Source organism: Molossus molossus, unplaced genomic scaffold (assembly GCF_014108415.1).
Source record: "Molossus molossus isolate mMolMol1 unplaced genomic scaffold, mMolMol1.p scaffold_m16_p_5, whole genome shotgun sequence".
Lineage (NCBI taxonomy): Eukaryota > Metazoa > Chordata > Mammalia > Chiroptera > Molossidae > Molossus > Molossus molossus.
The window spans coordinates 1,650,985-1,666,750 of NW_023425388.1; the positions used below are offsets into that span (position 1 = coordinate 1,650,985).

Sequence of the window (15,766 nt, forward strand, 5' to 3'; positions counted from 1 at the left end):
GAATGTCTTCAGGTATGAAGACTCAGCTGCCGGGAAAACGCCTCTACCTGATGGTGCACTGGATCCTGTTGCATCGCCATCATCGGAGGTTGGAACGGATCCATATTTTGATGTTGGGTATATGCCGGTTGCTGCATGCCATCTCCAGGAAATCCACTGAAAAGTATGAGTAACCCTTTTACCCAGTCAAAACCACATGAGATTCTCAGCCACATTTACATAGAAGCATGAAGAATGCTGTCCTGTAACCATTAACAATCAACTGAATCATCTACTGAATCCACTTGCCTATGTATTAACTGATACACTGAGCACTATTCCTAACATAAAAGCCATTTTTAAATCCTAAATCTTACAGGTTCTCCTCCCCATTCGGGAGAAAACACAAGATATCAGTATGTAAAAAGAGAGTGACTGTACATGGAAACAACCTTCCGCTCAACGCCCCTGTGCGGTGCCTCGCAAGGAAACCCACTCCACACACTGAGGGCGGACACCTACAAGGGGGCCTGCGGAGGAGACGCGGCGGGGACTGCAGCGGAGGGCGGGGCGGCGGCAGGGGGGGCGGCGGCAGAGGCTGTGCTGGCAGCAGCGTCTTCTTTCTTAGAGTCTTCCACAGCTTCTGGTTCGTCGTCGTAATCAAATCGATCGAGCAGCTTCTGCAACAGGCATGCCGGTATTCCATTTAAAATTCTGACTGCGTTCAGTACACAAAAACTTTATAAAACCAACAGATTTTCTCACCATCTCTAATCCCACCATGCTGTCGTGGACAATCTCATTTTCCCACCTGCCCCTAGGACCTTGGTTCATAGACAAACGGTTTTTACACAAATGCCATTTGAGAAAGACAGTTTTTGTCCTGCTTTTCTCCTCCAATTATAAACGCGTGTTTTCTTTCTGACCATGGTCTGTACACTTGCTCTGTTCTTAGTTTACCATGTGAGTCTTTCACTGAAATAGTCCTATTCCTAGACTAACAATGTTTGGAACTCTGCATACTTGACAATGGTGCACATTTTCAGTAGCTTGGAAAAGTACAAGTGCAAGACCGTCTTATCCAATCGCTATAAATGCTCACAGAAAAACACCGTTGTTGCCTGCCGAAGAATATGTTAACATGAAAAAACAAAAGCGAAGGGCACAGATGGGGCTATATAAAGAAAGCTCACCTCATATAACCAGAGAGAGAAAGAGAGAAAGAGAGAAGAAAGAGAAGAAAAGGGAAGGAAGGGAAAGAAAAAAGGAAGGAAGGAAGGAAGGAAGGAAGGAAGGAAGGAAGGAAGGAAGGAAGGAAGGAAGGAAGGAAGGGAGGGAAGGGAGGGAAGGGAGGGAGGGAGGGAGGGAGGGAGGAAGGAGCGAGCGAGCGAGCCTGGCTGGCATGGCTCAGTGGATTGAGCATCGTCCTCTGTCTGAGATCAGGTCCTGTTTGATTCCAGATGAAGGCACGTGCCTGGGTTTCGGGCTCAATCCCCAGTAGGGGGCATACAGGAGGCATATCTGTCTCTCACATGGATGTTTCTCTCTCCTCCTCTCTCTCTCAAAAACAAAAATTAATAAAAACATATGGAAAGAAAAAAAGAACAAGGGCATTTCACAAAATCACGTGTCTAGAAGTGCCATTGAAATTCTGATTACATTTATTCAGAAAGGAAGGTAGGCAGCACAATGTACTCCTGCTATTGTGTGTGTGTGTGTGTTTTTTAATCCTCACCCGAGGACATTTTTGCATTTATCTTCAGATAGAGTGGGAGGGAGAGAGGGGAAGGAAGAGAGAGAGCGAGAGAGAAACATCGGCAGACATGAGACACACGGAGTGGCTGCCACCCACACGACCCCAACCAGGGCCGGGAACAAACTGCAACCAAGGTACGTGCCCTTAGCGGGAACCAAACCCAGGACTCTCCAGTCCGCAGGCTCTAACCGCTGAGCCAAACTGGCCAGGGTTGCTATTGTGTTTTGGTAGATCACACACAATACTTCACCATCACAAAAAGCAAATAACGTAGACAGATTTTCTTGTTTTTACAAACAAGGAAACGAAAGCTCAGGGCATTTAGAAATATAACCGAGATGGTATGGTCAGTGAGTGGTAGACTCAGGTTGTGGACACTGGTCTTTTCAACCTCAAAGACCCAGACTCTGGATGCAATGAGCAATCTCCTCTCTTAAGCTGTATCCACTCTCCTCATAAATTTCCAACCTCAGATTCCTGTGACAGTTCTGCTAAACCTTAACTGAACAGCAGAATTCTAAATTAGGAAGGGACAACACGTGTTCCCTTCTTTGTAATTCTAGGCTATGTAAATAAAAGTTCTTATTGTAACTGAGTGAATCAGTATGGCCCAGGCACCTTGCTCTCTTACACACATCAGCTCATCTAACCCTCACGGAATACAGTATGGGTGCCACTCTCACCACTCACAGCAGTGCACACTGAACACTTGAGTAACAACATTAAAGTGAAGCCACATTAAAAAAACTGGGCCTACATAGTCTACAAAAAACAAAACGTATGATCACTGATAAATATGTTCCTTAAAGTTTTAAGACTTATACCCATTGCTTTGGGAAAAGATTTGAAGCAATTAAAAAATTAAACTGTGGTCTGGCCCGTTTGACTCAGCTGCTAAAGCATTGGCCCGTGGACCAAAGAGGAGAGGGTTCGATTCCCAGTCAGGACGCATGCCAGGTTTGCGGGCTAATCTGATCTTTAGTAAGGTGCGTGCAGGAGGCAGCTGATCAACGTTTCTCTATCGATATTTCTACCTCTCTCTCCCTCTCCTTCCTCTTCCTCTTTAAAATCAATTAAAAAATATTTTTAAAAAATCAATAAAAATGAATACATAAATCACCAAGATACAATGACAACCACCAGTGTTTAGCACATGGAGTCTGTTCTTTAAATTAATTTATTTTTTATTGTTGAAAAGTATTACAGATGTAGCCCCTCCTCCCTGCTCCCACCCCCCTCCTGCTTTCCTCAACCTGATGTCTGTGTCCATTGGTTGTGCATATACGCATACAAGTTCTTTGGTGCATTTCTTCCTACCCTCATCCCTCTGAGGTTTGTCAGTCTGTTCCCTACTTCCATGATTTTGGATCTATCTTGATTGTCAGCTTATTTTGTTCACTATATTCCATAAATAAGTGAGCATGTGGTACTTGTCTTTCTCTGACTGGCTTATTTCGAGCAGCCTAGTGCTCTCCAGGTCCCTCCACGTGTCTCAAAGGATAAGAGATCTTTCTTTCTCACAGCTGCATAGAATTCCATTGTGTAAATAATGTACCACAGCCTTTTTTTTTTTTAACTACTCACCCGAGAATATTTCTCTGTTGCTCTTTAGATTGGAAGGGCGAGAGACATACACATCAATTGGTTGCCTCCTGCACAACCCCCGCCAAGGATCAAACCCAGGTACATGCCCTTGACCAGGATTCGAACCTGAGACCCTTCAGTCTAAGGACTGACACTTTAACCGCTGAGCCAAACCGGCCACAGCTGTACCACAGCTTTTTTATCCACTCATCTACTGATGGGCATTTGGGCTGTTTCTAAATCTTAGCTTTTGTAAATAGCACTGCTATAAACATAGGGGTACATATATTCTCCCTGATTGGTGTTTCAGGCTTCTTAGAATATATTCCGAGAAGTGGGATCACTGGGTTAAATGGCAGTTCCATTTTTAATTTTTTGAGGAAAACACCATATTGTTTCCATAGTGGCTGCATCAGTCTGCATTCCCACCAGCAGTGTACTAGATAAAGCCCCTTTTCCTCCACATCCTCCCCAGCACTTGTTATTTGAGGGTTTGTTCATGGCAGCCATTCTGGCAGGTGTGAAGTGATATCTATCTCATAGTTGTTTTAATTTGCATCTCTCTAATGATTAGAGAAGTTGAGCATTTTTTTCATGTCTCCTGGCCATTTGTATGTCCTGTTTAGAGATATTAGCGCATGGAGTCTTAGTTTGGACTAAGACTTAGCATCTCTTATATAAGATCTAATAAAAGTTATTATATCTGCCCTTGCCAGTTTGGCTCAGCAGTTAGAGCGTCGGCCGGTGGACCAATGAGTTGTGGGTTCGATTCCGCACAAGGGCACATTCCTCAGTTGCAGTTCTTCCTGGCCCTGGTCAGGGTTATGCGGGAGAAAACCGGTCAATGTGTCCCTCTCACATCGATGTTTCTCCCCCCACCCCCCTTCCTTCCACTCTATCTGAAGCTAAGTGGAAAATTATCTTTGGGTAAGGATTAAGAAAAAGAAAGTTATTATATGTTATAATTAGAATGCTGGAAAGAAATTAAAAATCTCAGATGATTAAACTAAAAGATATCCTTTATTTCTAGGACCTTCAAACTTGTGTATTTTATTGCAGTGAAAACTATAAAATGAAAAAAAGTATACAGCCATAAACCCAATAAATACAAAAGACATAAAACAGACAAGAGTGGAGTTGTCTGGGTGAATATTTCACCCAGGAGTGTAAGCTGTGCCCATTCAGCACATCTGTGCACTCAGATGCCTCTTACACATGCCAAGGCCCACCAGCGCAGTGAAGACACCGAACCACCCAAACCTCACAAAGATATGGCAACTAAGGTTTTTTAACAGCAAAAACAGGGGAAAGCAACTTAGATGTCTGCTGAAAGGGGAGTAGCAAACAGTGATGTGTCCATGTAATGGAGTACCTATACCGAACAAAGACACTCGGTGAGAATATCTATCTGAATCTTGCCTGGCTGGTGTGGCTCAGTGGTTTGAGCACCGTGCCAACTGAAAGGTCCCAGCTGGATTCCTGGTCAAGGCACATGCCTAGGTTGTGGGCTCAATCCCCAGTAGGGGGTGTGGAGGAGGCAGCTGATTGATGTTTCTCTCTCACATCAATGTTTCTATCTCTCTCTCCCTTACCAAAAAAAAAATTCAATAAAAATATACTTTAAATCGATTTATCTTGAGGAGCGGAAGAGATAAAGCAATGAATTTACATGCGTAACCAATGGACTCAGACAATGATGTGGGGAATGCAGGGCAACTGTGGCACAGAGTTGGTACAGAGTTTATAGTGGCTACAGGGGGTTCAGAAGATACTTTAACTGAGGAGGGAGTCGGGGTGGGGGACATCTGTAATACTTTCAACAATAAAGATAAAATAATAAATAAATAGAAATAAATCTGTTAACCGGAACAACAGAAACAAGATAACATGATTGAGATAAAACAAGCAAGTTAAAAATAGTGTACATACATTATGTACACTAATGAGAAAGGCAGATCTGTGGCAAAATGTCACAGCAGTTCTCTCCAAGTACTGAGTTAATGGGAAATGCTCTTCTGTTTACTTTTCTCTAGACTATTTACTTTTACTATGTTATTCACTTTCTTTCCTAAAATTTTCTGCAATCAATATATTTTAAATTTATAACCAGAAAAAGATTCCATGTTTTCATGTTGTGGGGGGAATCCCTAAAACCACAAAATGAACGATCCACAGACTCTAGAGCACGGCTAACGTCACCACCCCAAGTGAGTGACAAAAGTACCTTGTCAAATGCAGTTGCCTTCTGCTCTGGCGGGGCTGCCGGAGTCGTCTTTAGCTGGGCGGTGATGGCCTGAACCTGTGCCATCACAGCATTGTCGATGGCAGGAGACTGTGGTTTTGGAGGCTGTTGAAAAGTCTGAAGGATCTGCTGAAGCTAAAACACAAGGAGACGGTAAACCCCCTAACGAAGTACGTCACTGTATCAGAAGACATTTACTAAAGAAATCTAAAGGGGACTCCAAATCTAAAGAGGAGCGGAACGAGATAAAGCAATGAATTTATATGCACAACCAATGGACTCAGACAATGACGTGGGGAATGCAGGGCAGCAGAGGCACAGAGCAGACTAGAAACAAGGACCACCACCCTTCGCAACGGCTGTCTGTGAGTGAAGGCCAAGGGTACAATGTGTGCAGCTCTAAGTCAAGATGTACGCTGACAACCCCACAGTAGAGAACAGTCAAAAAGAAAACACACTGAATTGTGAGCAAGGTAAACATGTTTTTAGAAAAATGTAAAAATCTTTTCCAATTCGAATAATTCTGAAATCAGTCCCAAATGGTAGCACTCTGAGCGAGGACACCGCCCTCCGCAGCCCGGAGCTCTCCTGCCGGCGGGCCTCCTTTCTCACCCTCCACGCTGCCGCGGCTGCTCCGCCACCCTTCCCCGCCCAGGCTTTCCAGCTGAGGGCACAACTAGTTCCTCACTTGAACGGGCTCATCATTAGGAAGAGAAAATAAGATCTGACAACAGTAAAAACTGCCAACAATCTAACCTCTGGACGGGTGGTTTACCTGTTGACCTTGTGTTGTCTGGAACAGTTGGGCCACAGCAGCGAAGGCATCAGAGCTGGGCAACTGTGGCACAGTTGGTACAGAGTTTGTAGTGGCTACAGGGGGTTCAGAAGATACTTTAACTGGAGGTGGAGGTGAACCTGAAAAAGAAAATGTCATTAGAACCTAAGAAAACTTTAGCCTATAAATTTTCTTTTTTTACATTCCACTAAGCTTCTTTACCAAAGCAACATTCTGGCTCTGGCTGGTGTGCTCAATGGTTAGAACGTCTGCCCAAGCACCAAAGGGTCTCTGGTTCAATTCACAGTCAAGGGTACGTACCTGGATTGCAGGGGTGTATGCAGGAGGCAAACCAATCGATGTGCCTCTCTCACAGTGATGTTTCTCTCTCTCACCGCCCCCCCCCCAATCTGAAAATCAACGGAAACATATCCTCGGGTAAGGATCCACAACAGCAAACAATGCTCCATCTGGTCTACATGGGAACAACACAGCTGTAGACCAGAGTCCACACTGGAATAAGCGCTGGAAGAGCAGACTCTCATCACCAACCCTTACGGACGTGGAAATCCATACTTTCCACGGTGAGATCTCAGCTTTCCTTCTCATAAAAAATCCCACCAGCAGGAGCAGACCCGACCGTCTCCCGCACAGAAAGCCATCCTTCTAGCCCACAGACACCCTGGGCCTTACCTTCATTGTTGGCGACGCTTTCTGCTCCCAGGACTGCATTACTGCTACCTGCTGCCATGTCCAAAAGAGGCTGGATGACTTCAATTTTGAAAACTCCATTTTTTTGCCAAAGGTTCAGCACACGAACTATTTTACTCTGTTATGCGTGAGAAAACATGAATATACAATAAATATTTGCATACATAAATTGTTACACCTTACAAAAAAAGAGAGGAAGAAGACAACCCTAGGCCGATTTTTCCAAACTAAATCTGTTTTGCAAACAGGAAAATAAAATCTGTTATCAGAATCATAACCTAAACTACTCTACTCAGCCTTTTTTTTATTAGTGAATCTATAGTAAAAATCAGAGAAGGGAAAAAAGGGAACAGAAAAGTAATATAACCTAGAAAATCAAAAGAAATTGATAATAATAAAGAAATGTATTTGAAGTTTTTGTATTTTATTTATGGTTAAAAAGAAAATGCATCACTGCCCAGCTGGCATAGCTCAGTGGTTGAGCGTCAACCCTTACACCAAGAGGTCGCCACTTCGATTCCCAGGCAGGACACATGCCCAGGTTGTGGGCCCAATCCCCAGTGGGGGGGGCCTGCAGGAGGTGACCAATCTACGTTCTCTCTCATCGATGTTTCTGTCTCTCTCTCCCTCTCACTTCCTCTCTCTCTAAAATCAATAACAACAAACACCCCTGAAACACTGACCAAAAATAAAGTTATAGAATTGAAGAATAATTTCTTTAGAATGATTATAACAATTATAATAGTTAATAAACTGGCCAGTAGTATCTGATAGGTAAGCTGTTCTGTGGACCAGGAGAAACGGAGGACACCCAGAGATGTTGTTCAGGGCGCATCTCTCACCTCCTACCCAGGGAGCCCCGCTTTTCCTCTGTCCCTGTGAGCTTTCCCCACAGCACTCCTCCAACATACACACAGTCCACACTCAAATGTATGTGCGTTTATTGTAATCGACCCGCCCTCCACTCCTCTGAGTGGGCTCACCAGTGTACCTCTGCCCTCCTGGAGGGCAGCCATGGTGCGCCAACTACGGATCTGAGGAGTCCGCAGCCTGGCTGCTAATGACCACCGTTCATGCTAACGCCATCCACCACTGCCCCTTCCTTCCGGAATGAGCAGCATCTGAGATGAGCCCTGCCTTTCTCTCCTACAGAATGTCTTTATCACTCAACCACAAGTGAACCTTTCCATCAATGTGTTCTTTAAAACAAAATGGTGCTCCTTTCATATTCCAACAGTACGACATTTCTAATAAATATTAGTATATAATTATCTTTCTAACACTATGGTAGGCTTCAAATATCTTAAATACTTTTAAATAGATTCATATGATGATAAGTTTCATTTTTTAAATTAACTATATTAACTATACCTTATCTTCAGATGGACAAAGATATAAATATTGGAATGTGGCGGTTATGTTTTTAGAGAATCTTGGCCCAAAAACATCTTTATCAGTTCCAAACTGATGCCGAGACTGCCGCACAATCGAGTCAATCACATATAACCCTGGAACCTTGTATTCTGGTTTACACTACAAAGATAAAGATGTAAAGTCAATGCAAGAAAAGCAAAATCACAATTTGATACCCATTAATCTCACTGTAATGTGAGATTACACTGTATACTAATAATACTTTCTATTTAAAAACGACTTGAATGTTTAGCTGTGTCACTAGCTAGCTTGTCAAATTTCCCACAGGACTATAGAGAGCTACCATTCTCTTGCTACTTCAGACCCCCGGAATTTTACTTTTTTCAGACCCGTCTACCTCCCACAACATCTCAATCCCTAAACCACTTTCATACAAACCCAATTCATCCTGCTAAATATTAATTTTTACCTTTTACCTGTTACTTTTTACCTTTTCAAATTACGACAAAGGCAATTTTAACAACACACCATTTAAATAAAAACTCAAAGCAAAGGTTGTTTTTGGCCTATGAAATTGATAAGATAAAAAGATTAAAGAAACAGCCCGGCCAGTGTGGCTCGGTGGTTGAGTGTCGACCCATGCACCAAGAGGTCACCTGTTCAATCCCCAGTTAGGGCACATGCCCAGGTTGTGGACTCAATCCCCAGTGGGGGGGCATGCAGGAGGTGGCCAATTGTTGTTTTCTGTCATCAATGTTTCTCTCTCTCTCTCTCCCTCTCCCTTCCTCTCTAAAATCAATAAAGAAAAAAAAATTAAAAAGAGAAAAGAATAGCCCTGGCCGGTTTAGCTCAGCAGTAGAGCATCAGCCCGTGAACCAATGAGTCGTGTGTTTGATTCCAACCAAGGGCATGTAGTACCTCGGTAGCAGTTCATCCCTGGCCCCGATCAGGGTCATGCAGGAGGCAATCAGTCGATGTGTCCCTCTCACATCAATGTCCCCCCTCGCCCCCCACCCCGGATCTGAAGATAAATAGAAAAATATCCTCGGGTGAGGATTAAAAAAAATAAAAATAAAAAAAGAATAGAGAAACAGACACCTACATACATTCTAGTGATATAACTAAACTTTTATTGAAGAGGATTTGCAATGAAAGCAAAGCCTCATTCAATCCGACAGTTCTACATCTAGAAAGCTACCCTAAGAAACACAGTCACGATGCACTGGACTTTCGCACAGGCCAGCCGCCGCAGTGAAACGCCCAGCGCGGGGCCTGGCTGACTACACTGAACCAGTATGTGATACAACACTCCGCAGGTGTTCACGGTGGACACAGTGGGAAAAGCAGGTTATCGATCAGCATGTGTCCATTTTCCCTTTCATGAGTGTCTGTGTACATGACAAACCATGAGTAGATCCCAATGTAATTATCTGTCGTAAGGGGGGAGGGGTGCCATGCAGGTAATTTTAACTGTTTCCCATCTGACTTTTTTGTCCTTTGATGTGCTGCACGATCCCACAGCCAGTATTCAAGGCCGGGGAGCAGAGCCATCCACACACACCTACTGGTGTGCACTGCATGGCACAGCTCCCGGCGGGGGGAGGAGACAATGAGCCAAAATCTCCGTTCTCAGTCCTCTGCTGAGACACACATGTGCTAATCACACCGCTGTAAAACATGCTACCACTGTAACTGAAAACAGTTTAATTATGTTGGGAGCAGGGAAAAGCTGGGAAAACTTTATAAAGTGCTTTCCTTTGAAATGCTCCCAGATAAGTGAGATGCCACCAGAGTAGCAGGGCAGAGGGCGGAGGGCAGGAGGCACAGGAGGCTGGGGCGGACTTCTGCCTGGCCGATGCCCAGGGAACTGTGGCTGGCGCCTCCCTTGTGGCTTGTGCTCAGTCAATAGCACCGCTATAAAGTTGTTTCGTCTTCTTTAAAAACCCTCTAGATATTAAAAAGAACCTGTATTGACTACTTTTCTGTTTAGTGACTTTACAAGCAAGCATCCAAATAACTATTTACAAAGTAAATTACAAATACTGAACATAACGAAAATGAGGTAATAATTAAATGGATACTTACCTTTTTGATGAACTTTTCTACTATTTGAACTACATGCTTATAAAGCTGAAAAGAATGAAAAGAAAATTATTATCCAGTTTACACATTTCTACATTTCTTGCAATGTAATTTAAAAAATACTTAAAACTTTGAAATTTGCACCATTTAACTAATTCTCAAGATACAAACACCATGATTTCACTTATATGTGGATTCTAATAAACAAGATAAACTAACAAAATAAAGATAGCAAGGAATAAACCATCAGAAATAATCTAGTTAACAACTGAAAAAAAAAATCAGAAATTAATGAAAGCACAAAACTACAAAATCATCTCCCCAACAGAAGGCCTTTTTCTTAGATTTTAAATCAATAACCCTTCATAAAGCACAACATTAGGCAGCTTTATTAGAGGGATAGAAACAATGGAACTGGAACTAAAATGAGTCACTTATTTAGGTGTGATCTTGGGTAAGAAATTTAATTTCTTGGAGCCCGAGTTTTTTTGTCTAGCTTTATTTTAAATCCTCACCCGAGGACATTTTTGCATTTATCTTCTGACAGACCGGGAGGGGGAGAGGGAGAGGGAGAGGTAAAGGGAGGGAGGGAGAGAGGGAGAGGGAGAGAGAAACATTGATGTGAGAGAGACACACTGAGTGGTCGTCACCCACATGACCCAAACCAGGGTGGGGACAAACTACAACTGAGGTACATGCCCTTAGCGGGAACCGAACCCAGGACTCTCTGGTCCAAGGGCCAATGCTCTAACCGCTGAGCCAAACCAGCCAGGGCTAGTTGGTTTTTTTTTTTTTTTTTTTTAAAAATGAAGCTAATACTCAGCTGATTTATGACAAGAATAAAATGAAATAGATAAAAATAAAACCCTGACACTCCACTCTCTACTTCTGAAGAGTTGACATTTTTTAGCACCACACACACAAAAGGTAAACATCTGAGGTGCTGGATGTGTTCATTAGCTCGAGTGTGGACATCATCAAACAATGTGCATGTATCACATCATCATGTTTTACTACCTATAATTAAATATATACAGTTTCTACTTGTGAATTGTCCCTGAACAGAGCTAGGAAAGAATGCAGGGGGTACGAGTGACAAGGAGGCCCGTCCTGGAGCAGTGTCGTGATGGAGGCACATGCCTGCACCTTCAGGGGGAGTTGGTGAACGGTCTTTGGCTCAGGCCCGAACAAATTCACAAGATGAATTCTCATGTTTAATAGCAGTTTCCAAATTTCATGAACATTTTTCAAGTTAAATATATTTTACTCTCACCTTAATGGCTTTAATAGCAGCTTTTGTGATGAGAATCATCTTGGCTCGAGAGATGGGAGGTTTCATATCCATAAGTGAAAAGAGCTTAAAAGAAAAACAAAACAAGGAAAAAAATTTTTTACTTGAAGGTAAAATCAGAGGTCAATTCACCAGTTCTACAAAGATATTTGCAATTTATTAACTAAAAGAGTAACAAATTTTGGGAATTAAGTTAAAAAATCTGGCTAGTAAAGAAAAATCCTACATACCTGCACTGCCACTTAGAAAATACAATGGGAAAACATCATATTAAAAACAGGAAAAAAACCCCAGCTGGTGTGGCTCACTGGTTGAGCATCGTCGACCAATGTACCCAGAGGTCGCCGGTTTGATTCCCAGTCAGTACACATGCCCAGGTTGTGGGCCCAATCCCCAGTGGGGGCATACAGGAGGCGGCCAATCGATGTTTTCTCTCATCGATGTTTCTCTCTCTCTCTAACCCCCCCTCTCTAAAATCAATAAAGAAAAAAAAAATGTTTTAAGTAACTTCTTAAAAAACACCCCCTAAAAGCAAAAAAGGTAAAAAAAAAGTAAAAACATTTAAGAAATTTACAGAACCTATAAAAAAATGCAAAAAAAAGGTAAGAAAAAGTAAAAACATTTAAGAAATTCACAGAACCTATAATAGAAAAAAATTAGAAAACTTGACTGAAGAACTCAAAAGTGGTTTAAATAAAAACACAGTTTTCCTGAATTGAAAGTGGCACTACTGTGATTCAGTATTGAATATAATTTCAATTCAAATCTGAGATTTGACAATTCATATAATTCTAAGATTCATTTGGAGAAAAGCATATATTAAAATCAAACAAGAAATTTTAAATGCCATATAAAGTTGGAATCCACAATTTCTTGATTTATCAGCAATAACAACCACATTTAACAAATTACACAATAGTAAATCCACAATCCACACCTCACTGAGATTTTGTGCAAGTTTAAATCCAACTGAGACATATAATGAGAGCCCACAGATGATAAAGATAAAGCCCAGATATTAAGACGCTTACATCTAGCTTCTTAAATTGTTCTTTCTGTTTTGTTTAACAATCACAGGCACATACTGAGTATGTGAAATTTCTAAAAGGATATTTTGAAATAAGCACTATCAACCTTATGTGAATCAGACTGGTATTTCTTTCCAATTAATGTTAACATTTCAAATATGGAATCCCCAAGATAAAGACCTTCGCTGTACCACTACCAAAGAAGCTAGCCTAAAGAACAAAAGTCTCGCCCAGCAGTGTGGCTCAGTGGTTGAGCATCGACCCATGCACCAAGAGGTCGCCGGTTCGATTCCCGGTCAGGGCACATGCCCAGGCTGTGGCTATGGGCCAAATCCCCAGTGGGGGGCATGCAGAAGGTGGCCATCCTCTCACTACGATGTCTCTCTCTCTCTCTCTCTGTAAAATCAATCAAGAAAGAAAATTTTTTTAAAATAAAAAATAAAGAACAAAAGTCTCATTTCCCAGAGCTTAGCCCTGCTGGGGCAACACAGCCTGCAACATTAACTTTCTCCATAAATACTATTAAGATAAAGAAAACAGCCCTGGCCAGTTTGGCTCAGATCAGCAAAGAGTCCCGGGTTCGGTTCTGGCCAAGGACACGTACTTCAGTTGTGGTTCATCCCCGGTGGGGGGTCATAGTGGTAGCAACCAGTCAATGTCTCTTTCTCACATCGATGTTCCTTTCTCTCCCTCTCCCTCTCCCTCCGTCTGAAGATAAATGTAAAAATATCCTCGGGTGAGGATGAAAAAAAAAGATACAGAAAACAGAAGAAACAAAGGTACTAACACATTAATTCATTTTAAAAAATAAATATCGAAATAAATTAAGGTCATGATTCTGTATTATTTTATTTACCAACACAATAAAAATTCTCCTTGAAAATACTAACTGAAAAACAATCAGAAAAGAGATAGCAATTGTTGAGATTATATAAATGAATAAAAAACAAGAAAAACATTTCAACTTAAATACAAATTCAAGATATTAAAAGAAAAAATTTTTTAAATATCAACACTGCATGAAATATACAACATACATTTATAAAAGGTATAGTTTGACCATTTATAAATTATAAAATTTATTAGGACAGTTGTTTATTACTGCTCTTTTTCTCTATCTTTTTTTAAAACATGTTTTTATTGATCTAGAGAGAAAGGAAAAGAAACTAAACATTCATCAGCTGCCTCCTGCATGCCCCCTACTGGGGATCGAGCCTGCAGCCTGGGCTTGTGCCTTGACTGGGATCGGGGGGAAAAAAAGACCTCTGCGCCCAGAGCATGCCTCTCCATCCACTGAGCCACACTGGCCAGGCTCTTTCTTTGTGTCTTAAAGCAGAGAAAGGGGAAGCAAAACCATTCATATATGGATCTTAAGAATAAGCAACAGTGAGACTAGTTCTCTGGCCATTAAGAGTGTAGAGAATCACTTTAATAAAGCCTAAGCCAGAGCTAACACTCATTTAATGTTCCAAACAGGACTTTTTGATTATTTAGCAGTAACTTGCCATATTAAAAAAAGAACAAAAAACAGCCAAATGAGCTTATAAAACAGACCAGATAATGAATCTTCTCATGAACTACTCCACATATAGTCTACATATTTAAATTATCAAATAGTAAACCCTCAATTTTGCAGACCTCGACCGAACAAATTTCAGATTTCTGGTCCATATATCATATGTGAAAATTAACACCCTGTAAAATTTAAAATGCCTTTTTTTTTTTTTTTTTAATCCTCACCCGAGGACATTTTTCCTTTTTTTGTTCAGGTAGAGTGGGAGGGAGAGAGAGGAACAGAGAGGAACAGAGAGAGAAACATTGACGTCAAAGGGACACATCAAGTGGCTGCCACCCGCACAACCAACCAGGGCCGGGGACAAACTGCAACCAAGGTACATGCCCTTAGTGGGACCACAGGCCGAAGCTCTAACCGCTGAGCCAAACCGGCCAGGGCTTAAAATGCTTTTAACCAAAATTTGTTCATAATTAAATTAACAGGTTATTTTTTTTTGTTATTAATTCACTGTTATTTTTAACAAATTTTAGCGAATGGGCCGTATGTTGGAAAACACACCGTAGTAATCTCACCAAAAATGTTACATATCTACAACTATAGGCTACATATTTAAATCCAAGAGTTATGGCTCGTAAACAATGTTCAGTGAATGATGAGCACCAGATCACACTATATTAAAAGCAGTAATAGGTTGTTACCTTGGGGTGTGACTTCCTACAGCAGTTTTAACCTGCATGAGCCACACCCCAGCCCTGTGCATTTGTTTGCTTGCAGTGACTGGTGAATGCATGTGTTTACTAGACCTATTCAGTATCAATTAAAAATAACAGTAATACATATAGAGAAGTTTTCTGTGAAATTACACTTTTCATACATAGTTTTAATTATACAAACATGTCTACATAAAGAAAAACAGGTAAACTCAATTTTTTAACAGCCGCATTCAGAAAATCTACTTTGTTATAAACAGCCTTCTGCTTTAATGACACCCTCTTGTCTGAATTAGTCCATCATATTGTGGTTTCACTGTACAGACTATACCAACATAGCAGTATAACTATTATTCAAGCAAAAGACAAGCAAGAAAACCTTCAGAGACTTCTGGTCAAGATGGTGGCGTAGCCCTGGCCGGTTTGGCTCAGCGGTTAGAGCGTCGGCCTGCAGTCGAGAGAGACTCGGGTTCAGTTCCCGCTAAGAGCACGTACTTCGGTTGCAGTTTGTCCCCGGCCCTGGTCGGTCGTGCGGGTGGCAGCCACTCGATGTGTCCCTTCACGTCGATGTTTCTCTCTCTCTCTCTCTCTCTTCCTCTCTCTCCCTCCCACTCTATCTGTACAAAAAATGGAAAAATATCCTCGGGTGAGGATAAAAAAAAAAAAAAAAAAAAAAAAGATAGTGGCGTAGGTAAACGCGGTTATCACGTCCTCCCAC

The 15,766-nt window shown here is 41.7% G+C and overlaps 1 protein-coding gene across 3 annotated transcripts in view; it reads right to left on the reverse strand.

Annotated features, from left to right (window-relative positions):
* SCAF4 (SR-related CTD associated factor 4) overlaps positions 1–15,766 on the reverse strand; it is a 64,823-nt gene that overhangs the window by 26,509 nt on the left and 22,548 nt on the right. For 2 of the 3 annotated variants that reach the window (XM_036242679.1, XM_036242680.1), the window contains 8 exons: positions 11,777–11,860; positions 10,507–10,551; positions 8,419–8,580; positions 7,030–7,165; positions 6,337–6,476; positions 5,544–5,696; positions 502–659; positions 48–156 (listed from right to left, as the gene is read on the reverse strand). In XM_036242679.1, the coding sequence (XP_036098572.1) occupies positions 48–156; positions 502–659; positions 5,544–5,696; positions 6,337–6,476; positions 7,030–7,165; positions 8,419–8,580; positions 10,507–10,551; positions 11,777–11,860 (987 nt within the window). Of the gene's footprint in view, positions 1–47; positions 157–501; positions 660–5,543; positions 5,697–6,336; positions 6,477–7,029; positions 7,166–8,418; positions 8,581–10,506; positions 10,552–11,776; positions 11,861–15,766 lie in introns of those variants that run through there. The other variant, XM_036242681.1, reaches the window with a different exon arrangement.